The sequence below is a fragment of the Marmota flaviventris genome, chromosome 10 (assembly GCF_047511675.1).
Source record: "Marmota flaviventris isolate mMarFla1 chromosome 10, mMarFla1.hap1, whole genome shotgun sequence".
Taxonomy (NCBI): Eukaryota; Metazoa; Chordata; class Mammalia; order Rodentia; family Sciuridae; genus Marmota; species Marmota flaviventris.
This window is the reverse complement of record NC_092507.1, coordinates 4,661,563-4,689,164: the sequence shown is the minus strand read 5'-3', so window position 1 is coordinate 4,689,164 and position 27,602 is coordinate 4,661,563. Positions and strand designations below refer to the sequence as shown.

General features: G+C 58.6%; 1 protein-coding gene across 1 annotated transcript in view; it reads right to left on the bottom strand.

The window, feature by feature from the left end:
- The window catches only part of Camta1 (calmodulin binding transcription activator 1), a 764,822-nt gene that overhangs the window by 215,230 nt on the left and 521,990 nt on the right, over positions 1-27,602 (bottom strand). The window contains exon 6 of the mRNA XM_027947479.3: positions 9,405-9,476. Within this exon, the coding sequence (XP_027803280.2) occupies positions 9,405-9,476 (72 nt within the window). The remainder of the gene's footprint in view (positions 1-9,404; positions 9,477-27,602) is intronic.

Sequence of the window (27,602 nt, the reverse complement as noted above, 5' to 3'; positions counted from 1 at the left end):
AGGGAGTCTGAGGAGCAGATCGTCCCTGCAAGAGGGGGCTGAGCGGGTGGCCGGGGTGACCACTGGTGCGGAGGGGCCGTGTCAGGGCAGAAGGCCGAATGTGGATGTGTCACCCTGACACTGGCATTCAGAGCCCTGGGACTGGACGGGAAGATCCCAGAAGAAGGTGTGGACCGAGGAGAGAAGGCCTGGGCAGTTCAGGGGGTCCCCCGCTGAGGAGCTGAAGAAACGGGGCTGCAGAGGTCAGGCCACGAGGGAGGTGGCCAGGGGACATCTTAGCAGAAGAGAATGTTCCAGAAGAAGGGATGGGCTGGCCTGGTGAGTGCTGCTGGGAGGTCGGAAGGTGAGGACAGCAAGGCAGAGGCGCTTCCCCCGTGACTGGAGAGGGAGAGGGGAAGGAGCAGGTGGGCAAGCGTGAGGGAGAAGCACGGACGGGGCGGGGCCTGACCAGGAGGAGGCCTGGGGAGGCTGGGAGCTGCCTTCTCTCAGTGACCAGATGGAGAGGAAAGTAGAGCCTTGCACAACTCCCCACCCAGGGAACCCGCGCACCTGGAAAAGGAAGCAGGAAGCCCCCAGGAAGCCCTGCTCATCAGGAGGGAGCAGGAGAGCTGAGAGGGAGACGTGAGGAGCAGCGATCCTCTGCACACCTGTGCACACCCGTGTACACCTGTGCGTGCCTCTGCCCACCTCTGCATACCTGTATACACCTGTGCGTGCCTGTGTACACCTATATATATCTGTGCCTACCTATGCATACCTGCGTACACTTGGGCATACCTGTGAACACCTGCAAATACCTGTGCACACCTACATATATTAGTGTATACCTCTGTATATCACCTGCATATACCTGTGCATACCTGCCTAACCAGAACCATCCGCCATAAGCCTCAGCACGTGGTGTGTGAAGACTGCATCCTGAGAGCTGCTGAACCACTGGAGGTGAGCAAAGCGGTGACGGCACCATGTCATGAGACCTCCCTGTTTGACTAGGATCTGCGGCACCCATGAAGACCAGCGTCCCCAGCTGGGGTGCAAGCGGAAGCCCGAGTGATCTGCATGGAGCATGTCACCAGAGACTCCCGTTTCCCATTTCACTCTATCAAACCACATCCGAACTTCGTCCCAGGCCCTTTGAGCCCCTCAGAGGCACAGCAAAGCACTTCCTCGGGCAAACTCCTGTCTTTTGGTTTGGAAAGCATGGCTTCCCCTTTGCTCCAAAGAAGATTAGGATACAGGACAGAATGTCAGCTGCAGATTACAAGAAAAGGATAATTAAATAAAAGCCCCATATTATGAGCCATCTAGAAGGGAATTAAGCAGCTTTTGCATTCTCCTCATCTTCGAAGGATGTGCTATAAAGGGGAGCAGGAATTGTTTGGCTTGATAAATAAAGATAGTAACCAAACTGTAGGGCCCATCGTTCTGCCTTTATATTAAAAGCGATTGCTTAGCCACACTGACACTCACACCACGGAGGCATGGCCCTCTGCAGACGGCAGGATTAAGAGACTGACAAGCTGGGATGATAACTAATTAATAATCCCATCTCTAAGGAGCCACAGCTCTGGTAGCGGCCTCTTTCCTTCCTCCAGGCCAACCCCGGGCAGCCCAGACTCCAGGGCTGAAGGACAGGGGGAGGTCTGCAGGCCAGGCCAGGTGCACCATGGTCCCTGTCACAGTGGGGCAGGGAGCAGAGGGGGCTGGGTGGGAGACACAGGAGACAAACTGCCAGAATGCAGAGGCTCCTGTTCCTTAACAGACAGCGCGTTCCTACCCAGGGCTGCGGAGCAAACGGGAAGTCGGGGTCTGCAATCTCAGGTGCATCTGGCAGATCTTGCATTTTGCCACTGGAAAGGGGGTCTGGGTGGGACCTCCTAGAGGACTCCCTCACAGCCACCCCCAGCCCAATCTCCCAGAGTAAATCTGCTGGCAGGCTGGTGTGTCCAGAGTCCACCAAGCCTGACATTGAGGGCTCCGTGGGTTGTGCTTCCTCCGCCCCCCTGGTGACCTAGGAGGGAGGCAGTTTATGTCTACTTTACTGAAAAAGAAGTAAGAATCAGAGAGGTTGGGTCACTCGGCCAGAGTCCCCCGGCTAGCAAAGGAGGAAGTGAATTCAAACACTGATGGTCCCAAGCAGGGAGCCCAGGGCCGTCCCCTATACTCAGTGCCCGCCTTGTCCACTGGGTGGGAGCAGAGGGTTCCCTGCCCCAGAGGGCTCTGGCCACAAAAGCAGCCTTTACCCTCAGCACTCTGCAAGGAGAAGGTCAGGTAGCTGCCACCTCCCTTGACCCCACCCTCTCCATCCAAAGCAACCAGATGAAAAAGCAAATCCTCCATCCCTGTCCCCAGCGGAAGGGGAAGCGTGGAATCAGGAGGAGGGAATCTTCCAGAATAGGCCCAGTGGCATTCCTCATGAGGGTAATAGCCGTTTTGGGGGAACTGCCATATTTTCTGGAGGCTTTACGTGGGTGCAGCAGTGGCCTTGGCGTCATAAATCGCAATCAAGCAAAGATGTCTACGGAGGAAATACTACCCGCTCTGCCGTGCAGCCTTGGCAAGGGTCCGGAAATCTTAAGGGAATTGAGCAATTTTTTGCATAGTACCGTAAATTCCTGGTGTCTACCTTACCTCCTCGTCACGTTATTCAAGGGACATTAAATGCAGAAAGATGTGGAAGCTGCTGCTTAGAATCAAGCTAACAAGAAGGCCGCTCGCGAGTTATCTGTCTGCTTCCACCGTCCCTCCTCTCCTCCTCTCCAAACCTTGCCCTTCTGGCTGCAAAAGAGCTCCCCTCCTCAGGGGTGGCTGCTCCCATTTCCCCAGACAAAGATCCTTCCAGATGGCTTATCAGGCGCGGCTTGGATTTAATTACCCTGGTCTGTATCCTCCAGGGCTGGGGCTCCTGGGCCCCCTGCATCCTCCACCCGCCCCTTCTCCTGCAGTGCGGGGCCTGGTGAAGCCCGTCTCCTGCCACAGCCCCTGCTCTCCTCCCAATACCCAGTGACACAAGCATTTGCTGGAGGCACATTGTTCCTGCTGGACAGCAGGCACTGCCAGGTGACAGTGTTTTTGGTCTGGGGCCAGTGTCCCTCCTGCACGTGCAGGCCTGCTGATGGCCGACCTCAGCACGTGCTCGACGTGCCCCCAGCCTCATTTCCATGTGGTGACAGTAACATATGCGCCTCACAGACCGGCCGAGAGAGGCCCAGGCCCATGGCGACTATCGCTGTTACCTCTGACGAGGATGGTGGCGGCTGTCGCCTCCGCGGCCGGGGAGAAGCTTTGGCAGCAGCCGCGGACCTGCCCCTCTGTGGGGCCCTTCCCTTGCACCCTCTTCTGAGCCCAAAGCAGAGAAGGACAGATTCCAGACCACACTCCACTCCAGTCACCTGGCGCCAGGACAATAGGCCACACTTCTTCAAAGCGCCTGGATGGGCACCGCCCCGCCTGCCCCGTCTGTAGGTCTCTCACTCTCCCTGGCCTCCTCTTCCCAGGGCAGCCGTGAGAACCAAAGGTCGCTGGACGTGGAGTTCCTGACCAGGGGCAGGTGGCCCATGGCAGGGCTGGGCCTCCCTGAGGCACCAGCAGGAAGAAGCATGAACAGGGCGGAGCTCAGCCCCAGCCTGCCCTCTGCACCGCCACCGCCACCGCCACCGCCACCGCCACCGCCACCGCTCGCTCTCTGCGCGGGCTGACATCAGACCAGAGGTGCCAGGCCTGGGCTTAGCTCCTGGATCCATGATGCCCAGGCACCTTCTCCTCCCCACGGACCTGGGCATAGGGACCAGGGGCCCCTCGGGCACTAACTGGCTTCACTTCCTTGAAACACATAGGTCAGTGTCCCCTGTGGGACAGTGCCTGCCGGCAGCAGTGCCTCCTGTATTCTAACCCCCACAAAGCCTCACGTCACGGTGCGCCCCATGGAATCTCGCCATGGGGGTCAGGCAGGGCGCTGTTAAAGGGCCACACAGAGCACGCTCCTCATGCTTCATTTCCCGGCCATTTCTGTCCACCCCAATGAAGCCAAAGCTGCTACCGAGCAGTAAGCCTCGGGTATTTTTTATGAAGCTACAGTAGTCTCCAATTTAAAAAACAAAAAAAGAAGGAGAAAGAAAAAGAGAAACTATGCCCCTTAAACTCTGTCACGTGTCCAGGGGACGCCTGTGGCTGGAGAGTCCACCCTACCCTGAGTGGTGTGCTCCCTGCTAGGACCAAGCCAGGGGCCGGGTGAGGGGGTGTGGTTTCTGGCTGCCCGCCTGGGCTTCTGGCTCTTCCTGCCTGACTCACCACTGGGAGCCCTTCCCGAGTGCCAGGGGCAGCGTCCAGGTGGGGCCGTGGGACACTGGGGAGGCAAAGGAGCTGGTCAGAGCCATTCCCTCTCCCTCCAGGCTGAGGAGAAGGGTCTTGGGTGGGGGAGACGGCCTGAGCCTGGGTGGGGCCTGGGGGGCTCAGGCTTGGGGGCTGGTTCCTCCTGCCAGGAGCAGAGGGAGGAGGGCAGCCGGGCTCCGGGGCGCAGAGTTCCTGTTAAACGGCCCTCCCCCGAGTCCCCGGGGGGAAGCAGAGGAGCTGCAGGGCCTCTGGTAGCTGCAGAGCCTGGCTGCCCCCTCCCTTGGCTCCTGGCAGGAGCCCCAGCCCTGGTCAGGACTGCCAGACCCCTGGGTCTCAGAGCCTGTCCAGTCACAGCTGTCCCATCTGTGGGTCCCATGCTAAGAAGGCCACTGCACCTGCTCCGGCCTGAGCGTCCACTCCATGTAACTGTCTGGCTCCTGCAATATAGCAGGCTGTGTCGGGCCTCACAGCCAGCCTGGGGCAGGAGAGGAAGGCCACTGCCCTTGGGGTGGCCAGGTCTTCCTTGCATCTGGCCTTCCTCGCACTCAGCTGATGGGCCACGGAGCCTGGTCTGGGTGGGCCCTGTGCCTGGGCCATGGAGGCTGGCCTGGGTGGGCTCCGTGCCACCACCATGAACCCTGCAGCTTGGCTTCCTGGTGCCCACCCCAGGTGGCAGCAGCGTCCCTGTGCCCACTCCTTCTAGGGAACCAGGGCTAACAGAGGCTCATGGACAGACAGGAAGCCCTCAGCTACCCCACTTTCTGGTCATATTTGTGACCTGTGTCCAACCTCTACTTTCAAATGACTCATTTATAAAAAGGGGTAGATGATGGTGCCCTACGAGGGGCAGCTGGGGCAGCCATAGTGACCTCAGAGCTCTGCACCAGCTGTGCCTCTGTTGCTTGGGAGATTGTGGGACACGGAGGTATGTGGTGGAGTTCTACTGCCAAATGGCAACCAGTGGTGCCAGAGTATGGTCACAGCTGCTGGTCGGGGTGGCCGGGCAGGACTAGAGCCAGCTCCTGGGACTCGGAATCCAGTGCTCCTCCCAGCAGCAGAACATTGCAGAACTTGGACTCGCCTGCTGTTCTCCAGTGATCAGGAGCACCCCACCTCACCCTGTTCCAGTGTGTCCCCGGCCCCCAGGGTCCCTGTCTTCCTGCCAGCCTCTGTGCATGCTGCCTGGGCAGGCTGGAGCTCCCGTGGCCTCTGCCCCAGCAGGCTGGAGTTGGCACCAGGCAGCTCAGACGCAGCCATGGCAGACACGCAGGGACACACCCCCGGCTCCACTCACAGGAAAACATTCATTATGTGCTTTAGAGGACAAGGGTAAAAAGAAAACACTCATTAGAAGCAGAAATAGTTTCCAAATAAACTACAGAATCTGTTGGGAAGTCTGGCCTGAGAAGGGGGCCTGCGTTCAGGGTGGGGGAGCGTCAGGCAGAGAGTGTTCAGAGGTGGGTGGTGGACGGCAGGGAGCTGAGGCGCTGACGCCTGTTCCCATCGCCACCAGAAAACCCCAAATCGGAGGGGCCAGCAGCAGCCGGCCTGAGGCGGAGGGCCCTCTGTCTGTCTGGCCTGCCTCTGGGCACTGCCTCGCCCAACAAGCGCATGTCCCAGCGGCTCCAGTGACAGTCCTGTAGACAGTGGGAGCAGAGGCCAGGGCTGTCTAAGGCTGGATCCCTGCCCGACTGCTGACCATGGGGTGACCCTGAGCCTGGCCATGCTCCTTCTGGGCTCAGTGGACCCAGAGACCCTCCTGCCTGTGACAGGAGGAGACCCCAGGGAGGCTGATGGTCTGAGCAAAGGCGATTTGTGCCCCCTGCCTGCGGGGTAGTCCCAGGTCAGCAGGGGCCATGTTGGGTGCTCAAGCCCTGGCTAGCTGGAGAAGTGGAGTGAACCAAGCTCAGATCTTCTGGGCCCAGAGTGACCTGGGGCCCAAGACACCACCCAGGGCAGGGGCAGCCTACCTTCCAGCACCTCTGAGCTGGCTGGTGGCCTCGCATGTTCCCACCAGTCACAGCAAGGACTGTGTTCATCCGTGGGCCAAAAGGGCTTGGGTGCCCTGCCCCGGGGGCTGCCTGCTCTCTCTCACCTACCTCCTCATGGGATGCTTACTAGCCAGGAAGAGAGGGGAGCGGAAGGGACAAATGCCCACGGAGACAGACACAGACAGATTGCGGTGGCGGCGCCTCCCTTGAAAGGAAGCCCACAGCTCAGAGATGCTCGCACCTCGCCATGCAGCTCAGGTCTGCACCCCGCTGCGTGCTGGCCCCGACTGTGCTCCTGGCCCCAGTCCGCATGGCCTGCGCCTTCCTTGTCCTGGGGTGGGGGCAGCAGCTGCAGCAGAGCCATACCTCCTGTCCTGTGGCTCATGCTCTGTGCAGAACACTAGGGGGACAGACCAGTCCAGGCAGAGAGAACCCAGGCAGTGTGGGTAGAAGCCCTGCTGTGCTAAGTGGCCCTGAGGTGGCATCCATTGGAGGGTGTCGGAGAACAGAGGTGAGCTCACGGCCAGTGAGCTTCAGAGGCCAGTGGTGGGCTGCTCCTCAAGGGACCCTCCTTTTTCAGAGGCAGCCCCACAAGCTCTCTGCCTCCCCCCACTTTCTAGAAGGTTGCCTGGTGCCAGCCAAGTGGCTCAGCAGGTGGTGGGCTGCGAGGGGTGAGGTCCACTCAGGCCCTGCCCAGCACCTTCTCAGGTGTCCTGTGTGGCCTCCTCAGCTCCCACTGGGGGCACTCCCCTGACACCTTTGCTCCCACGGACTCTTTTCCTGGTAATTGGTGTCAGAGGCAAACTTGAGCCAGTTTCCACCTGGGCCGTGTCTCCTGCTTGTTTCCTATTTAATATCAGAGAAATGCCACCTGACCAGGCTGTCATTATCGTGGTGTAGCCACGAGCACCAGAACCAATTGCCCCGAGCAGTCACGGTGGCTCCTGGCTCTGCAGAAGGACATGACGCTAATTGCTTTGGCTTAAGCTCCTTGACTTCCAATTGCCATCTAGGCTGGCCCGGGCACCCCACACCTGAGCCCATTCCCTCCTTTTACCTGATCACAGAAACAGAGTGATGCTTGAGGTCAGGAGCGGGAGGAGACACCCCCAGAGTGGGGAGGGGAAGCAGAGGCCCTGCAAAGCCACCGAGGAATCTGACCTGTGACACTGGCCCTGGGGGACTCCAGCTTCCCACTGGCTGGAAGGTGATAAGCAGGTGCACGTGAACTGTGCCAGGTTGCACCGTCCAAAGCCAGAGGATGGAGGCAGGAGGGAGGGAGCGCGGGAGCGGGCGGCAGGCGCCCTCCTGGCCTGGGCATCGAGAGGAGTGAGGGAAGTGTGGACTCGCCCCTCGCCCGCCCAGCGGAGCCTAACTCCAGGAAAGCAGATTTAGTGGACTAAAACGGCACAAGAGTGGGACGGGATGAAGGTGGCAGGTGGAGGCAGGCGCAGAGGAGGCCTGGAGGACAGGGTGGTCCTCAGGGCAGGTGCCGGCTGTGGCAGGGAGCATGAAGAAGGCAGGCAGTGCCAAAGAAGTGTTCAGAGCAGGGCACGAAGATGGAGGGGCACGAAGATGGAGGGGCAGACCCGGGCTGGGGCCCGGCAAGGCGTTCCCCAGGCTGAAGGCTGCGTGGAGTAAATGTTGCTTCCAAAAGCCAGAATCTGAGCGCGGGGTCACAGGGGCCGGCTCTGACATCTCCAGGTCGGCTCCCAGGTGGGGTCCTGCAGGCCACCCCCTCTCAGGAGAGGAGAGGAGCCCCTCTGCCCCATGGTGAAACACCTTCGGGCAATGCCTGCCGACAGGACACCAGAGCAAACCCTGGGGCTGCACTGAGGTCCTCTCACAAGGTCTGTCAATCATGAACCCCGCACTCTGACGTCAACCGCCACAGGTTGACGGCCAGGGCAACTGACATCAGGCACAGCGACCAGAAACAGCGTCTTGCAATCAGCACATCCCGGTCGTCTCGGCATCATTCTTAATGAACTTGCTGAACCACAGACAATTATTTCTGGGAACCGAGGGAGAAAGGAAAGGGCTTGGAGGCTGGGGCTGGGGGGAGCCATGGACAGAGGGTTTGACCAGACTGAGTGATGGCTTCCTCTTCCAGATGGCCCTGGGCCTCATGGACCCTGCCCAGGACCCGTGGCCTCTCTGCTCTGCCACACATGCGGTCTCTCTGCACACCTGACCTGGAGCTGGGGCTAAGTCCCCGCTGCCAGTTCCCTCCCAACCGACACCTCTCAGTCGGAGGGATCCCCAAACCACCAAGGGCCAGAGTTTTGCTAGCTTGAACACCAGTGGGCGCAGAAGGCAGGACGGAGGCAGGAAAGGCCTCCAGCAGCATCCTGGGTAGAGACAGCCGGAAGGCCTTAGGGGGCAGTGCCCGGCCAAGGGATGTGTGTACAAAGGGCAGCTGCAAACCAGTGGACTGTTTTTGCAAGGAGGTCCAGCTTGACCAGAAGGCTCCCTCACCTTCCCACCTACACAGCAGCACCTTGTACCTGGCAAGATGACCACCCATTGGAAAAAGGCTGGCTGGGCCTCTGCAGGACCCTCCCTGGCTCAGCAACACTGTGCACAAGGAACGCAGGCGGGGCCTCCCTCCACAGGCATGGCAGCCTCCCGCCACCCCCCGCCGTGCCAGGCATCACAAATGGGTTACGGAGCTCCTGCCCAAGTCGTGCCAATCAATCCAACTGCTGGCCACATGCGTCTCATGACCAACCCACAGAACAGAAGAACATGCAGCTCTCGGCCGACCTGTTTACAGTCAGGGGCAGGGTGCCACCTCCTTTCTTGTTCTCCTCACAGGAAACCGAGACACCCTGGAACCTTGAGTCACCTAGCTCACTTCCCACTGGGTGGCAAGGGCCGACCTGCCTCCACCTCTCCCCTCCTGGCTCCTGACAACCAGGCCGGCCACCGGCTGGCCTCAGCACCATACAGCTGGAAGCTAGGAAGGCTCCCCAGGGCTGTCAGCCCCAGGCAGCCACGCGCAGGAGCCCCGCGCCCCCTCAGCGCCCTCCACAGACCCTTCCCGAGGTGACGCAAGAAGAATCCAGTCCAGCCACCTACCTGAAGGAGCCAGTAGCACCTCCGGTGGAAGGTGGGGATGATGGAGGAATGGACATAGCAGCCGTACAAGCACTAGGGAGAGAGGAAAAACGAGAGTTCAGTTGGAAAGAGGGAAGGAGGGAGGAAGGCAGACGGCGCAGCAGAGGAGGAGCAGGGGGCCGCGGCCCTGCCGCAAGCGGGAGGAGGTGGCCGCACGGGCCCCAGCTAACTGGGGGCAGGGACAGCTAGGAAGCCTCTGGATCACGCCGGCAGGCCATGCAGAGGGCAGCTGGCACCCTACCCTCGGGCCTGGGGGTTTCTGAAAGTTCAGGACAGCCAGGGACCAGGGAAATGCACATACGCACGCTCCGGGGACTTGGAGCTACTGGGATGCCCATTCCTCGCGCCAAGGCTAAGACCCTTCTGCGCACCAGGAAGGACCCAAGGCGGCGGAATTGATTCACACACAGGAAACATGCCTCCCGCCAGCTTCTCACCAGGTAGCCCCGGCGGAGAGAGGGCCAGGGAGCACCAAGGCTGCACCGCCAGAGCCCGAGGCCCCTTGACACAGCCCCCCTTTCTATTTTTGAGTGTTTGTTTATTCAGGTATTTGCTTGTTTGCTTTTTAAGGTCTAACCCTACATCTACTGCACATGGTTTGGTTTTGGAAGAAGACAGGTCAGAGAGCAAGGTGGGTGGAACAGAGGTGTGAGAGTTGTGAAGAGGGACAGTTCCCAGGCGTCACCCAGGCCCAGGGAGGTGGCATTGACTCGTGGGTGGCCTGTACCATAGCCCTGCTTCTGGGGGCTGCCTATGCACTCAGGGCTGGGCACCGGGGGCAGGCTTGCTGGTGAGGCAGAGAGGGGCCCTCTCCAAATCCAACTGGCAAATCTGTGTGGGAAGGAGGGGCCTCACTGTAGGCGGCTCATGGGTTCGGAGAGGCTGACTCAGGGCACCTGGGGATGGGGGCCCACCTCTGAGCCAGCGCTGAAAGGTTTCCTTTGGAGCCACCAAATCAAAATTGAATGATCTCCCGTTCCTCGGCTTCAGGGTTCCCTGGCTCCCCGCGGCACCCACTTGAGGAGGGGTGAGGTCACAAAGAAGGAAGGGCCGGGACGGGCCTGAGGACCCTGGGGTGGGGGGAAGGCCTCTGTCCCTGTCTCCTTGCTCAGTTCATGTCACGGCAGCTCCCACGCCCTGACACCAGCTCTCCAGGGAGGAATGGCCACCAGCTCCGCAGCTGAAGGTTTCATCAGATATCATTTACACCCCCAAAAAGACCAAGTGCCATTTGGCTCGTCTCGGAGTCCGTTTGAGCCCTGCCTGTCTGATTAGCAGAGCTGAAAGAGAAATCATTTTGGACTCTGGGATTCTGGCTGTAAGAAAATCAGATTTCCAATATGTTAGAACTTTTACAGAGCGCCGTCAGCTGGGATTTACGCCCTGTACAAACCAAACAAACAAAGCGGAAATTAATTTAAACGATTCCCTTGCAATTCTTGCCCAAGAAATGTATTTATTATTAAGAAGGCAGTATTCTTCCCCGACTGCTCTGGATTGCAAGGCACTGTGTTTTGTTTTTGTGTTTTTGATAACTCACTCCTTCTGAGCAAAGGAGGCTTCTGTTTGGACACTTTCTGGAGGAGCCTGGCTGCAGTGGCTGGGCGGCCTGTGACCTCGGCCAGCGCTTCCCAGGGGCAGTTCCTTCTCTCTGACCCCTGCGGGGAACCAAGGGGAGGGAATTGTTGGGAGAAGTTTCTCCTGTCAATGGAAATCAAAGTCCTCTCTGCTCCTCCCACTTAGACGGCAAGCAAACATGGCTGCTTTTCATAGTCTCCCTAGTCTCTGCCTCCCTGTCTGGATCGAGCTTCAGCCTCCCTCACACTCAGAGGTCAGAGAGAATTTACCAACGCCTGCCCTGCCCAGGCTGTGAAAGTGCAGGACCAGAGGAAGGCAGGCCTGTTCTCCCGGAGCTTGCCAGCGCCTCCCTCTCGCCGACCTGGCCCACCTAGAACTGTCCAGGACCATCCAATGAGCAAGATGAAGGTGGAAAGAAAAATGGCCGTGTCTGCATCCAGGCTCATGCATGTTAATCAGAGCAGCCCTCGGGCCTCGCTCAGAACCTCCAGACTCTATTTTTAGATGTTGCTCTGTTCCCCCGACCACTGCGGGGATCTGGGGTCTCTGGTCTCATCAGATGAGAGGCGCCGTGTTCAGAGGGTGGAGAGGGAAGTGGCTGAGCGCAGCCGACAGCCTGGTGTGCATCCGTGGGCATCTGCAGGCCTGGCGGGGCTGCGGGAGCACCACGGCTAAGAAGTCCCCGGGCTTTGGCCTCACCCCAGGGGCCTCGCCCAGCACTTAGATTGCCCTGTGGTTGCTTGACTGTCTTTCCTCCTGCCTGGGGGTCCTGGGGTGGGGACTCTTGGACTTCCTGGGAGAGGACAGACAGCACTTCTCCCTCCTGGCACCCCAGGACACAGGGTGGAGACCACCCCGTGTGGGAAAGGACCCTGCAGAGGAAGCGCTGAAGTTGAGGACTTCCGGCCCACACTAGAAAACCACCCTGAAACACGGCTCTGTGTTTCCCACGGGAAGGGCTGAGCCTCACGGCAAGGCTTGTCCCCGCTGCTGGCCTGCTGGCCTTGTGCAGAAAGAGGCTCATGGAACCGGCTCCCGTGGGCTGGAGTCACTCGGGGGCTCACCGGGTGGGGGGGTAAGGGAGAGCTGACTGCACCTGGTCCCCCACTGCCAGCTCAGAGGCTCCCCGTCCTCCGGGCCGCCCTTCCGGGTGCCGTTCTGATCATTTCTCTTGCTCTCCCTCTCTCTTTGGGACCAGGATTGAACCCAGGGGCGCTTAACCGCTTAACCACTGAGCACATCCCAGCCCTTTTCATGTGTTGAGGCAGGTCTCACTGAGTTGCTTAGGACCTTGCTGAGGCTGGCCTTGACCTTGTGATCCTTCTGTCTCAGCCTCTCAAGAGGCTGGGGTTACAGGTGTGCGCCATCGTGCCCAGCTCTGATCACTTCTCTTAGGGTGACCGTGAAGGCTGAAGGCTGATGTGGCAGTGGGAGGCTCAGGACAGTCCCAGACCTGATGCACAAGCAGTTGTGGCAGTGGCCACCCCTGGAGCAGGTGTCAGAGGTTGCGAGGCTGTAAGAGTGAGCAGGAGCAGGGAAGGAGGATCTCTAGCAGCAGGATTGCTGGCGGTGGAGGATGGAGGGCAGGACAGTGTGGGCTGGGTTGGAGGGGCCCCGAAATTATTTGGATGATGGAGAATCAAGGACATGTGGGGAGATCAGCCAAGTCAGATCACAAAAGACCGTAGCAAGGAGGGGAGGCCTTGCTCTCACCCTGGGTCAGTAAGGAGCAAAGTCATGTCATGGCCACATTTGTGCTTTGGAACCTCACTGTGGCAGCAGTGCGGCCAGAGGACAGGAGCAGAGGAAGGCTGGGGCATAAGGACCTGGCTGGAGGAGTTCCTATGAGATGGGAGGCATGCTGGGATGGGACAGTGGCATTAGCAGCGAGGGTGGAGAGGATCAAACAAGTTCACAGGTGCAAGGATGATGTCCAGTTTCTGGCTGGGTAGATGGGCATGTGTGGGGACAGGAGCCCTGGGATGCAGGGTTGCTACGTGGCCTCCATGTGGAGGCTAGGCAGGGCCTGGTAGGCAGCGGTGCCTGGGCATGGCCAGCAGGAGCAGTCGGGGTGGGGTGGGGGTGTGGGGGGCGTCCACTTAGTCTGATTTCTTCTCAGGGGCCTTTTCAGGTGGATAGAGCAGCTAAGTGTGGACTTGCCAAGGGTACCGCTTGGCCTGGCGCGTCCTGCCTGCCTGGCTGTGTCCCCGCTCTTCCCCTCTCACCCCCACACTAACCCCAGCCCCCTCCAGGACCCCGGCCTGTCCAGCCTCTCCCTGGCTCCTGGGGACATCGTCCTCACTTTGCAGTCTTCCTGTTGGTTTCCAGTCTGTATGACAATGTCATTACCAAGCCAATTGGGGATTAATTGCACAATATTTTATGAGGCAGCGTATCAGATCCGTTCCCTTACCCACTAATCAGAAAAAGCAATCAAGTTGGTCTGTAGTGATTTGTGTTGTACAAACTCCCAGCGCTTTTTGATCAGGCCCTGGGGGCTCCCTGGGGGCTCCCTGGGTTGAGCTTTCCAATTGGAGGCCGTGATGCGGCTGCAGGGAGAGCCACATCCTGGGGCCCTACTGCGTGTGTGAGTGTGCGGCGCGTGTGCACAGGCGGTGGGGGTGTGGGCAGGCATGCGTGGGCTTCCTGCTTATGTGCACACAGAGGAAGAAGAGGAAGGAGCTATGTATCTACAGGCAACCCAGAGAACGTCCCCCTTCAGATAGAGACACCTTCCGAGGAGGCATGTTGGGGGAGTTGAGGCCCAACAGCCTCCTTCTGGCCTGGCAGAGCAAGGAAGATTGTCCCCTTAGATACTCAAAGTCACTTTAGGACACCATGGTGCTTTTCCAAAAAATAAAAGAAGAAGAAATGACATTACAGGGGAAACCAGCACAAGCAAGGTCCTTCTGCCCTCCTGAGCAAGCAACGGCCCCGAAGGGAAGTCCCCCACACCCTCCTCCAGAGGGGTTCTCCTCCAGACTCACCCACCAGCACAGGCCCGTGTGCCATAGGGGGCCATCCAGGCTCCCCCGATGGCCACTGTGTTAGTGGGGTTGTGACCGGACTTCCCCACCCGGGTTCCCTCACTCTCACTCTGTCTCCCATGCCTCTGTCAGTCTGTCTCCCATGCCTCTGTCTGTCTGTCTCCCATGCACACACCCTCCAGCTCTTTCTTCCACTTCCAGCACCCACCACACAGAGGACTTGGCCCCCTACTGAAGGCCCTGAGCGCTGGAGGAACAGGTGGAGTCAGATGATTCTGCTGGACACCAGCTCGCCCACTTATGCCCCCTTGGGTCTTCCCCAGTGGACACTGGCGCGTGGCTCTGGGCAGGCTGGGTGCATCCTTCATCCAAACCTGTCCTCGCCTGGGGATGGCTTCTAGTCTAGCTCAGGTCCCCCCCAGAGCCTCTCGAGCCCCAGCTGCCTGGGCAGATTCCCTGGAGATGGCCCTTTGGAGCTCGGATGTGAGCTGCCTCCCCGGTGGGCAGGTCTGGGGGGGTCTTCCTGGGGCGTGGTCCACACCGTCATCGTTGTCATTTCAGTTTGGACGTCTGTGGTACCACCTCCCCGCTCACTGGGGCTCCTGGGCTTTCTTTCAAGGGCCAGGCAGTAAGTAGTTTGGCTTGGGGGTCAGATGAACTTGTAACCACTTAGTTCTGCTATTACAGGCCCAAAGCAGCCTCTGACGACAAGTTGAAGAGTGGCCGTGACTCTGTCCCAACACAACTTTATTCATGGATGCTGAAATTTGAATTTTGTCGCGTGTCATGAATGTCATCCTTCAAAAAAATTTCAACAGTTAAAAACTGTAAAAGCCAGTCTTAGTCCTCAGGCTGTTCAAAGATGTGGGCCAGGTCACACTTTCCCTATCCCTGACCTGTCACACGGGGACATGTGTGAATTATAGGGTCCTTTAAAGTTTCCCAGTGATTTCTACGTGGCAGGTGCTCCATAAATCTGCTTGATTCCTACAGGATGCAGACACCTGAGCAGGGCCAGGAAGGAGAACAAAGGGCCAGGCGTGTGGAACTGCAGAATGAATATTTAACAGACAGACAGAAGGTGCGGGGCCGGCTTTCAAGTCGATTCATCTTGGGTATTTGTTTTCGGGGCATGCACAGCATTTCCTTAGGAGGGGAAAATGCCCTGCAGCCTTGGCCTCCCATGAAGTTTCTTCTCTGGGGGAGACCCCTTCATCCTGTTTCCTGGGTCTGCCTCTCGCAAGAAGCAGGGAGCCCCCAAAGCCGGTGGCTTGCGGCTGACTTGCCTTTCAGGGTGCAGGTGCCTCGCATCCCTGCTGTGGCTCACACCAGGTCTTTTCAGAATTGTGCTACCCAACATGGTGGCGGCAGCCCAGGTGGTGTGCAAAGCCAAACTTAAATTAAGTCCAACTGAAGAAGCGAAGCCTCAGATCCTCAGTGGTGCTGGCTTGTTTCAGGGGCTTGAGGGCCCCAGGTGGCAGTGGCCACCTGCTGGATGGCACAGGCCCTTCTGTACTGGACACACTCACACTAGGGAACCTGCTCTAGGATCCAGTTCAGAGATGTTTGGCTGAGGCCCCTGGAGGGTGGGACCCCAGTTTTGGGGAAGTCGGGGATTGGTGGGGAGAGGCCTGGGAGCTGCTTTGTCCGGAGGTCAGAGCCTGACTCTGCCAGGGTTCCCAGAACCTCACGCCCTCAACCCTCCTTCAAAAGCCTTCTCTAATGAGGAGATAATACCCACCGCCTGCTCAGACCCCGTGTTTACCAGCAAATCTCCACTCATAATCCTCTTTTAGGAGAGTCCCTCTGCCACCTCCTCTGCCTCAGAACTGGATCAGCCCCTGGGAGCCAGCCCAGAGCGGGGGTCCCAGAGTTGGCCAAGGCTTGCTGTGGTGCCGGCCCAGGCCCCTGTGACAGGCCCAGGAGCCCCACTCAGCTCCCCCGTCTCCCCCTGGGCAGGGGACAGTCTACACAGAGGCAGTCAGAGTGAGCATCGGTTTTTTTGGTGCTTGGTTTATCTCTTGGCTTATATCTGATGCCCACGTGACCAAGATGACTCCATGTGCATTGTGTCTCAGGTGTCAAGGTGCGGGAAGAACAAGAATGATGGGAAAGGAAAGCTCTCCTGCAAGACAACGATTTCATCTTGCCCCAAAGTGACCAAGGGGCAGGCGCATGTAAGAGGCAGCCAGATGCCCCACAGAGGGAGCCCTGGGCTGGCAGGGCCTGGAGGACCAGGAACCAGGAGGGCATGGCCCCAATCCCAGAGCATCCCCCGGCTCAGGGGGGTGTGGGAGGGAGAGTAAAGAGAATGAGCCAGACCAAGTGAGAGAGCTGATGCTAGTGCAGAGAACCCGAGCCGGCACCAGTGGTCCCTGCGTTCTGAGCTCAGCCAAGTCATGTGAAGGGAAGCGACACGGTGCTGAGCTAAGAAGGGTGAGTGGGAAATGGCAGGGTGGACAGCAGGTAGAGAAGAGCAGGCAGACCACAGAGGTGTCTACAGCAGGGCCATGGGCCCAGGCGAGGGCGCCAAGCCTCTGTTTTCTCATCTGAGTCCCAAGTGCAGGATCAGGTTGGGGGCTGAGTCCATGGCTCCAACTATTCTGCAGAATCCCCCGTGGGACCAGGATGAGTGGTTGCAGGTTTCTATGGCCCTGCCCTTTCCCATATTTCCAGGAAGGGCTGGGGGTAGCTCTGAGAACAGAAGGGTCAAGGGCAGGCTCAGAACTAGAGCTTTGGGCTGGACCTGTCCCCTCCCTCCCGGTCTCCATTTCTGATTTCTGTGTGTCTTCCCTGTGCCCTCTTGCCTGCCGCAGTGGGTGGTCTTCATGTGGCAGGTAGAGAGGGCCCTATAATTCCAGCTGTGACCCAAGAGGCAGAAACATCTCCCTCTTCTAGATTTGACCCGGAACTATCCGTGGGGCAGGAGGGAGCTGGGTGGAGTGGGGATACCTGCCAACCACAGGGCTGTGGGGCTCTCGTGTGGTCAAGGGTGACCCTCTCCTGTGGGAGCTGTGACACACCATTAAGAAGCAGGTGCTCCTCAAAGAGCAGGTGGGATTAAAAACCTCCAGCACCCCCCAGAGCGTCCCTGGCCAGTGGCACAAAAGCTCACGACACAGCTGGGAGGGGGTGGGGAGCTGGCGGGAGCAGGCAAGTGTGATGTGGTGTCCTGCCTCCTGTCCTCTGGCTGCCCAGCTGGACCCCACGGAGCCATCTTGGGGAGGTCCAAGGCCTGGACAGGAGGCCTGGGCTGGGATAGGGAGGGGGGCTCCGGCTGAGCCTTGTCTGAGCCCAGGCCCGCCCCTTCCACCCCCTATGGTGCCACCCACGTAGCTTCTCACACATCTGTCTGCACCTCAGGTCGCCTGTAGGGCCTGCCTCATCACAGACAAAGGGATGAAGTCCAGGTGCCTCGTCCTCACTGACGGATTTGGTTCGTATTAATCTAAGATTAGACCAAATGATTCAATTCGCATGCTTCCTGCACAGGCGCCGGACAGCGCCGGGCCTCAGAACATGTTAAATGGTGAATTGCTTTAAAATGAGTTTGAGCTAAATGCATTGCAGTCCGGTTCGGCCTCGGGGACTGGGTGACAGCCGGGATTTGGAATATTAGATCATCACTGACCAGGGCTCTCGCTGGCCTCTCTCCTCAGACAGTCTCAACGGCGTCTCCCCGAGCAGCCTTGGCCGGCCACATCAGGGGACCCGCCAGGCGGCACACAGGCCGCTGGACGCCCAGTCCTGACTCCTTCATGTTACAAGGCCAATGCAGGCTGCGTGGTGGAGTCACCCCCTGAGCCCTGCGCTTCCTCGGGGACTCCTGGGGCGGGTGGGCCGGCTGCCAAGCTCACCCTCCAGGCTCCGGAGATGACTCCTCCCCCGAGAGGCTGCTCCTCCTGCCGTCCTGGGTGCTCCTGCCCTCCCATGACCTAAACCAGTCTCTGGGCCCACTAATGGGGTGTCCCCATGCCTGGTGCTAAAGGGACCCAGGGAGACAGGGAGAGGGGCTCTGCCAGACACCTCTCTGCCATCATTGAGGAAGGGCAGCATGAATCCCTCCCTACAGACGTGGGCGCGGAGGCTCAGAGATGGCAGCACTTTCCTCGGCCAAGGCCACAGGGCTCATGACAGCCAGAGCCGAACCCTGGACCCTGGGCCTTGAAAGCCTCCAGGAGTTCAGGCTCTTTCCCTGGAGCAGAAGGTCTGGTCCACACCCTGGAGGGACACAGGACCAGGTGGTCCAGCCTGGCTGTGAAGGTCAGGTGATGCAGGAAAGAGAGGGGCAGACGGAAACCAGTGAGGCACACAGGTTTCAAGGCTTGCCCAGCCCCAGTGGGAAAAGGGGAGAGAGCTGAGGAGGCAGGCAGACCTGGGGTCCCCCACCTGCGGAAAGTACCCGTGGTCCCCAGCCCCTGCAGGTAGGAAAACGCCCTGCGCAGGCACCTGGAAGGGCTGAGCTCGGAGGAGGGGACGCCTGGGACAGGGAGAACTTGGGTTAGCGGAGGGCAGAGGAGAGCATCCTGGAGAAGGTGCTGTGGACCCTGGGGCGCCACCTGGGAGGGAGGACAGGCGGGACAGAGCGGGACAGCCCCTCCGTCAGGGCAAGGAGCTGTGAGAAGACCTGCAGGGTATGAATGGAGAGGGAGACACTTGGTTCTCAAGCTGGAAGCTCCCTGGACGTCTCCATAGAACGTTCTAGATCACTTCTACAGCAGGAGCCCTTTTGAGATCAGGAAGGAAATTCGAAACAGGGTGCAGGGTTGAGAGCCAAGGGGCAGAGGGAGCCATGGGGAAAAGACGGTGGGACCACTGTCCTGACCCAGGGCCACCGTGGCATGGGGCCACCTGCCTCCCTCACCTGTCCCCCGGGGCACGGCATGCACAGGCAGGGACCATCTGAATGAAGCAGCAGCCTACAAGGACATGAGTGAGGGAGGTCATAAAAATTAAATGAATTTTTAGATAAAAAGGCATAAAAATCATGTTTAAAGGTATAAATAAAATCCCTGGAGCTTTGGCTTTATGGGCTTTGGGGGTTCCAAGATTAATAAATTAGTGGGCATAAAATGGAATAATAGCTAAAAGTTGATAACAAGGTGAATTTGGATTTAGAGAGGGGCTTGCTCCAGTCATAGCTCTCAGGTGGGAGACCAGGATGGGTGGAGGGGACAGTGTGAGCCCTGCAGTCCTCCTGTCAGCTCCCCCTGTTTGGGGTCAAGTCCAGGTACCTGGCTGCCCTCTCTGCACATATCCCCACCCTCTGGAGACTGCCAGCCAGGCCCACATGGTTCCAGCTGCCCCCAGCCCTGCACTTGCCAGAAGGCTCTGGGGAGCAAGCACCCTGGGCCATTTCTAACCCTGCCCAGAGGACAGACGTGGGAAGCTCATCCTGACACCTGGTCCCCCGGCCCCGGTGAGGAGCACTGCCCCTCCTCGCCGGCCTGTCCTGCGCAGCGCCCATCCCCGTGTGCTCTCCTAGTCCAGGCAGCCCCGCGGCAGGCTCTTGTTCTTTGAGCCTGTTTCATTGTCGGGGGCTGCTGCTATCTCGAATGCTCACACAAAGTACGAGACATAAATAATAAATAAATAAAGTGAAATTTCCTCTCTCATCAAAGCGTATTGCTGAGACCTATTTCTTGGAGCCTTGTCAAGAGGCTAGAACTGATCTTACAAGTGGTTTGTACTGATGACGGCTTCCTTCCTCCCTCCCTCCCTCCCTTCCATCCATCCCTCCTCCTTCCTTCCTTCCCTCCTTCCCTCTCTCCATCCCCCCACCCTCCCTTCCTCCCACATTGTCAAGCCCCGCCCTCCTTTCCAGCAGGTCTGATCTTACTGAGGATTCTCTAAAGAGGCAAAAGGACTCTCACAAGTACCTCTTGGGCAGGTGTCCTCCTTGCCAACAGCCCGTGGGGTTCATGGGAACTTGCACATTTTAGACCAAGGGATGAAAGATGGTGGGAACTGAGCCGCTGCGGGGAGCTGGGGTTGTACCCTCTGGCGCTGGGCGTGCTCCATGCACATTCCCAACAAGCTGACCTTTCCCTTCCTCATCCTCAGGGCCTCCTATCCCAGAAGGGAAGCCAAGGCAGACCCAAGATTCTACCGTCTGAAGTGCCCAGTGGCCATTCTAAATGGTAGGGAGGGCCGAGCACTGCTGGGAAACCAGCCCGCGGCCTCCCGCTGCGGTGGCCCAGGGCTGCAGCTGCTGGGGTTTCTGGTTGTGATCATGGCTTTGCGGCCTGAATCCAGCTCCTCAGCACCGCCCATCCAGGCACAGGTGACAGTCCAGGTACCTGCAGCACATCGCAAACACCAGCTGCCCAGGGAAGGATCAGGGATGGGATTCTTGCTTACAGCCAGCGGGGGGCTTTGTTTATGAGGGGAGGGAATGCCAGGCCTGTCTGTGGCTATGTTAATGCGGGGCTGGGCTCCCTGCCAAGACATTAAGTGGAGTGAATTCCTGAAACCAGCTTTAATCAGCAGATTTTTAAGGTTAGAATTACTCTCTCCCTCTCTCCTCTCGAAGGCTTGCCAAGGTTAATTTGGGCCTGAGCATGCAGAATTAATGGGCTGGACAGAGGATCAGACTTTTCCCGTTTTTTTGAAGTTCACAAAAACATCTCTACAAAGAGAGAAGGGAGCCGGCAGCGCCCTGGTGGGGGAAGCACCCCGGCACCAGGCCAGGGATCTGGGAGCTCGCGTCAGAAGTGCACACAAACAGATCTGGGCCCGCTGGGCGGCTGCCCGGACTCCAGGATGACAGCAGGGCTTGTCCTAGGAGGGAAGCTAGCAGAGGTCACAGCCACACCCCTCCCCTAAAAACAAAGGGCTCCCGACACCTGTGGACACCCTATCCCAGCCAGGCCCTGTCCTGGGGCCTCCAAGGCCTTGAGCATGTCTGACCCTTGCAGGCTCTGGGTGGGGAGGGAAATGAAACCCAGCCAGATCCCTGTCGTAAGGCCTCGACCTTCTCCTCTGTGGAATGGAAATATCAATGATGACACTGATAGTGAGCCTTACGTGATCACCGCTACGCAGAAGTCTCTGGTTCAGCAGAAAGAAGGGCTGGTGCTCCAAGGGCACTGGACCTTGGCCAGGAGAGGCTCCTTCCTTGAAAACAGCCCTTCAAGGAACACTGGTCCTCTAGGAAGAGTGTCAGGAAAGGACAGCTCTGTGCCCTTGGACAGCTAGGCTAAAACCTCTGCCCAGTGCTACTGTCCAGCCCTGGAAACCTCGGGGAGCCAGAGTCCAATGGGACCAGTGGGGCAGAGACCCCTCCTGGTCCCTCTTCATCAGGCAGAGGTCACCTGATCCCCAGCCTTCCTGGCCTGACTAGGGGAGGAGGGAGGGCCAGGAGGGATGGGGCACTCAGCAGGAACCCCACCAGGGCTTGAAACTCTATTGCAGTAGAGACTGTGGGCCGGTGACTTGGTCTCTTTGAATCTTACTGTCCTTATTGGTAATGACCCAATCTTGCAGGTTTGGTGGATTAAATGACAATATATTTTTAATGACTTGCACCATCAATTAACACAAGATTCCTCAGCATTCCTCAGTCACCTGGTAGATCTAGTGGCCTGGCTTGTGCTCAGGCTGTGTGGGCAGAGCTGTGTGTCCTCAGCTACTTCAAGTGGCCGGATGTTAAATTCAGTGCAGTACCCAGGCCGACGGAGCCTTGCCAACATGCATACGGGGAAGGAGGCAGAGTCAGAAATCCTTCTGGGGACCTCAACACTGGAATCCTCTCACTGGGGATGAGAGCAGTGACCTCGTTCTGCACGAGAGAGTGGACACCCTGGATCTGCTCAGGTTCCCGAGCCCACAGCTTCAGGACCACCCAGACCAACCTTTGCCTGACAGACCCAGCTGACCACTGTGCCCTGGCCTGGGCTGCCACCCACCCGCCTGACTCCACCAGGAGTGGCGGCGGCAGGGGAGGCCATGCCCGGTCAGCAGACTCAGAAGTGAAGGGCCCCTGGCCCAAACCCCCAGCGAGGCCCCCTGAGGACCCGCTCCCAGGTAGCACCTTTGCTGTACGGGCACTGCCTGGGCCCTGCCCAGCCCTGCCCTCCCCTCAGCCAGGCCCGGGTCCCCCACCCTGGCTCTGTGAATCCCGTGCCCACTCCACAGCCAGCAATTCTGAAGGCGAGACTCGGATCCGCCCTCCTCCTCCACTGGCAGCCACACACCTCTCCTTGGCCTCCAGGAAGGAGTGGCCACCTCTGGTCCGGCTTCCGCTGTTGCTCAGCCTCGCACCCCCACCCCCCACCCACCAGCAGCAACTCCAGCCCTCAACAGGGCGGCCTCAGGCCAGGCCTTCCCAGGCCCCCTGGCTCTGGAGGCCCTTCCTGCCCTGTGCCTGCCTCCTGGACTCCTCAGAGCCATTCCAGCCTAGCCCTCGACTCCCAATGGCAGGAAAGGATGCTATTGACCCCCCGCAGGTCTTGGCCACAACAAGGTCTGTTTGCTGTTGTGCCCAGGTGCCAGGTGTCATCTGTGTGCACGATGCTGGAGGGCAGCCTCCCTGAGGAAGTTCCCTGTGGGACTGGCCTTCTGGGTCCCTGAACTTGGAGCACAGAGGTCCAGGCACCTGCATGGGCTGCCCAAAGCTGTCAGCCACCCTGGTCCAGGCACCAGAGGGACGGGTACCCAAGGCCACAGTCCCCTCTGCATGGCTCACTCCCAGCCACATGCTGTCCAGCCTCGCCAGCTTCCCCCATGAACCCTCACAGTCCAGGGAACCTGAGCTGCTGAAGGTCAAGTCATCCATTTGGGCTTCAAGGACAAGGGCTGGCTGAAAGGTGAGCACCAAATGCTGCTCTCAGGAGTCGTCCTGTCTCCGCAGCCACTTGGGCCAGGACAGCCCTTGAGTCCCTACTTCACACGTCCCGCAGCTGTGAAGTTCCCTGTGTGGTCCACTGCAGGCCTGTTCAGAACCTTTTGAATTTCACAGATAAACTGTGGCCCATTTCTCAGTTAAGCATGGATTGGCTACGCGACCCAGCAGTTCCTCTCCTAGGCGTGCCCTAGAAGAGCCGAGAACAGGGACTCAAGCAGGTAGGCATGCACACAGACCCCGATGGCGCCCTCCCGCGGGGAGAAAAGAGTCCGTGTTCATCACAGATGCACAAAATGGGGCAGATCCAAGCAGGAGCACTCTTCATCCACGAGAGGATCAAGGACCACCCCGTCCACATGGAAGAAACTGGAAAACATGATTCTAGTCCCAAAAGCCAGCCACAAAAGGGCACATACTCTATGATGCCACACATCAGAATATTCAAAATATGTCAGTGTCTAGAGTGAGAACACAGATTTGTGGGGCTGTCGGTGGAGGAAGAGGAGGAGAAGGAAGAGGAGGAGGCTGATAATGGGGATGTGGTTCTTTTGGGGGTGATAAAAGTGTTTTGGAACTAGATAGAGGTGGCGGTCGTATAACATTGTGAACATACTAAAGGCAACTGTATGATTAAAAGTGTTCATTTTTTAAGCTGGGTGCAGTGGCTCACATCTATAATCCTAGCTGCTCAGGAGGCTGAGGCAGGAGGATGGAAAGTTTGAGGCCAGCCTGGGCAAGACCCTGTCTCAAAATAAAAAATAAAAAGGACTGAGGATAAATAATAAAAAGGACTCAGTGGGAGAGTACTCCTGGGTTCAATCCCTAGTACCAAAAAAAAAAAAAAAAAAAAAAAGCTAGTTTAAGTTAGTAAATTTCAACCCAATTAAAACAAAAAGACTGTGGCCCAAGGACCGTCTTGGGCCTCCTTGCCTGCTCAGCATCACTGCCATGGCTGAGTCTGCCTGCTCAGCTGACTAAAGTTCCTGGCGCCCAGTAGGTGCAGGTGCTGAGATTCTTTGGGGAACCAGAGAGAGGCCTTGCCTGTGAGATGCACAGGGTCTGTGGGGTGGGCGCCCTCCTTTCCTGGTTTCCAGCCCTGTGCACCTGAGTCCAGTCTCAGCCTTGAAGCAGGAGCTGCCTGCCTCTGTGTCCTAAATGTCCTCTCCAAGGCTCATCTTCCCAGTGAGACTGGCAGCTTTTCATCTTCCACTTATTTTCCCTCTGCTGACCGGCCGCCCACCCTCTTGGCTCCCTGCATCCACACCTGTGTGTACCCTGGGTGCTGCATCCATCCTTGTCTGCCCTGGGTCCCCCACGTTGGCACATCTGACACGAAGGGAGTCCTGGATAATGCTGTGTGGCTGGGACCCAGCTTGGAGGAATCCAGGAGTGCCAAGGGCCTTCCTGGTGGGCTGGAGGCCATCCCTCCTCTGGATCAAGGGTCCCCGATCCCAGGCCCCACATAGAGCCTGCCACAGAGGATGCTCTGGGCAGGGGTCTGGGAGGAGGAAAGGAGCTCTCCCTCTGCCTTCCAAAGCTTCTCAAGCTGTCTATCTCCCCAGCCTGGCACAGCACCTAGCTCACAGAGAATGTTCTGGAAAAGCTCCTTGGGTCAAGCATCACATGAAGACAAGTGGCTCAGGTGGGACAGAGCAGAGCTGACTCTCTGCAGCCTGGGACAGAGTCAAGACCCTCCAAAAGTGTGCCCAGGCCATGAGAAAGGCCACCTGCCCCCGCAGGAAGGAGGTCCCCGCGTGGCAGCTGCAGCTGCTCTGCACCATGACAGGACTGAAAGTCTGCTTTCCAAACCCTCCCTGTGGTTTCTGAGCAGCCCCCAGTGAGAGGGACAATCTGTGGATGAGACAGGATGCAAATGGCTCTCAGCTGGAGCCAGGGACAGGAAGGAATGGGGACTGCCCGTGCTCTTTAATGGTGCAGGGCAGGAGGCTTGGTCTCCTCCGGCCTGGAGCCCAAGCACAGCGGGAGTGGGACCCGGGGGCTCAGCCATGTGCACTGCCTGGCCACGGATCCTACATCCATTAGAGCAGAGCCCGCCTGGGCCTCTGTAATTACACCTGCTTTTCCCGCATGAGCGCCTTCAGCGACCTCCCTGGGAAATAACAGATTGTCCTGCATCCTCCAGGAAGATGAGCCTCCCAGGGCGGGGCAGTGGTTCTGTTCTTAATGGGAAGACGCGGGCACCTTCCTTTAGCTGCTCTCTCCAGGCCCCTCGCCCCTGCTCCTGCACTCCACCTGCCTTATGATGGTTCTGCAGCTCTGGGAAGAGAATGCAATATTTTAAAGTGTGTAATGACATGCAGGCTGCATGTGGTACAAATTTTCTGGATGTATAAAATGGGAAAAGAACAGGTTTCCTGTCGCCTGCAACTATTCGGCAGTGTTAAAATATGACTCTTTGGAATCCAATATGCTGCTAACCTGCGCGGGGCGGTATCGAATCTTGCAGGCACAGTGGTGAGGCGGTGGGGTGCACAGCCCGGGGCACCTGTGGATAATTTAATCCCACCTGTCTCCATTCTGCATCTGGCTGTTTACCAGGCTCGAGCTGCACAGGCCCTTCCCTGGCCCTCCCACACACACCAGAGGGGGCCCCCCGAGGTGGAGGGGGGGGGTGTCTTGCCTTTCCTCCCGCTGCAGCTGATAACAGAAATCCCTCCATGACCATGACAGCCACGCTTTCTGTGATGTTAGAAGCAGCTCTACTGAGTTGCCTCATTGGGTGGTTGTGTCCCTGGACCACTGTTGCCTAAGGAAGTGTCATCGCATGCTAGCTGGGGGGCACTTGTACTGGCTCTTGGTCCTCACAGTGGCCAGTGCTCAAGGGAACTGGCCACCCACTTTACAGATGGATCCACCAAGCTTTGGAGAGGTTCAGGACCTACCCACCTTTAACAGGCGTTCAGAACTGAACTTGCTGGATGCTGGCCTTTGAGCTGGTGCCTGTGTCCCAAGTTGGCCAAGTCCCCATGGGGCTGGCCACGAGCTTTTGTTGGCTCCGTTTCTCCCCAGGACCCCATGCCTTAAGGGTATCAGGATGGCAGGACCAGAACTTCAACCAGACCTGTTGCTCCCACTGCCCACTGAGTGACTACCTCCTGTTGTAAAGGGTGGAGTCCCAGGGTCTCTCCTGGGGCAGCTCTGAGCAAGGAGGAAGCATTTGTCATCCCTGTTTCCTAGGTGAGGAAACCGAGGCCTTCTGAAAGGAGGGGACCCAGCAGCTCTGGCTCCTGGCTCCCACCCACTGCCAGCGCCCTTGCTCACCCCTGGGGGAGCCCGCCTGCCTGAGCTGTGTCCTCACTGCTTCTGGGCTCCCCACTGATCAGGGACCTTGTGTCAGAAAAGTGCCACTCGGTCCCCTCCCTACATTTGTCAGGTGCTGCTTCAGTTAAGACCCCCCCCCCACGGCTGACCTGACCTGGGGTGGCCCCCAGGGTTTTACTTACAAACATGCAAAAGACATTGTTTCTGACTCAAAGTGGCTTCCAGCAGTCGCCCTGGACCTGGCTCCCTTGCTTGCCTTCCCCTGGTGCCCAGTCGGGCCAGGCTGGCATCAATACTGATGACAGGTGACTTTGTGTGGGGAGACCTCTGGCTTCTGTACCTTGGAGCCATTTTCCGTCTGTGTGTACAAAGAGCCTGGGCAGCAGTCACAGGACGGGCCAGGCAGGGAAGCTTGGCCCAGGGGGCCACTGGGTCTGAAGTGGTGTCTCCCCAGGTTCACGTATCAGGGCCTGACCCCCAAGGGGATGGCCTTCGAGGTGGGAGGGGATTAGGCCATGAGGGTGGAGCCCCACCAATGGGACTTGTGAGGACACAGCAAAAAGGTGCCACTGAAGAATCGGAGCCAGCCCTCAGCTGCACTGACCATCAGAGCCTTGGCCTTCCAGCCCCCAAACAGGGAGAGAGACAAAAAGTCACCCAGGTCAGTGATATTTTGTGACAGGTCCCTCCCCTGTGCCCAAGGAGGACTGGCTCCTGCCCTGCTCTGCACCTCGCTGCCCAGCCTGGGCACAGGGCAGAACACCCCCACAGGGGGCCTCGACTGAGTGCCTGCCTGAAGGCCAGGCTCTCCCCGGCAGATGGTCCTTCCTCCAGGACACGGGCCCAAGCACATTCCAGACCCACTGAAGCCTCGGATTTCACGCCTTCCTGTCCACCCAGGAGTCTAAGGGCAGCACTTGCAGCCAGAGCCATTTATCAGAATTGAGCATGGAGAGCGTCCCCCCCACCCCACCTTGTTCCTGAACCTGCTGCCCGGGAGGGGAGCCCATTAATCTTTGTGGCCTCCTCTTCACCCCAGAATTTGCCCAGGGAAGGAGAGGAGGGCGGTGGGGAGTAGGGCTTGGGCACCCAGGCTTCCTCTCTGCCTGCAAACACCTAGGGCTGGTGTGTGTGTTGGGGGGGGCGCGTCCCCTCTCCTGCTGGGAGAGCTCCTGAAAGGCACAGTCTGTGGGGTGTTCACTGAGCACCTGCTTCATTTGGGCTCCGGGGTGGGACCGACCTGGGCGTGAACCTGGCTCTGTTGCTGTTGTGACCTTGGGCAAACAGCTCAGCCTCTGCTCCCGAGCAGAGAACAGCGGCTACCTGTGCAGAGGGCAGGCTGGCCTGGGATGCAGGCAGGGGGCAGGAGCGCTGGTCTGTCTTCCAGGCTGCATTGAGGACAGGGAGGCTGCCCAGACTCTCAGCCACCAGGGGCAGGGCTGCGAGAGCCAGTGGCATAGTGAGGCT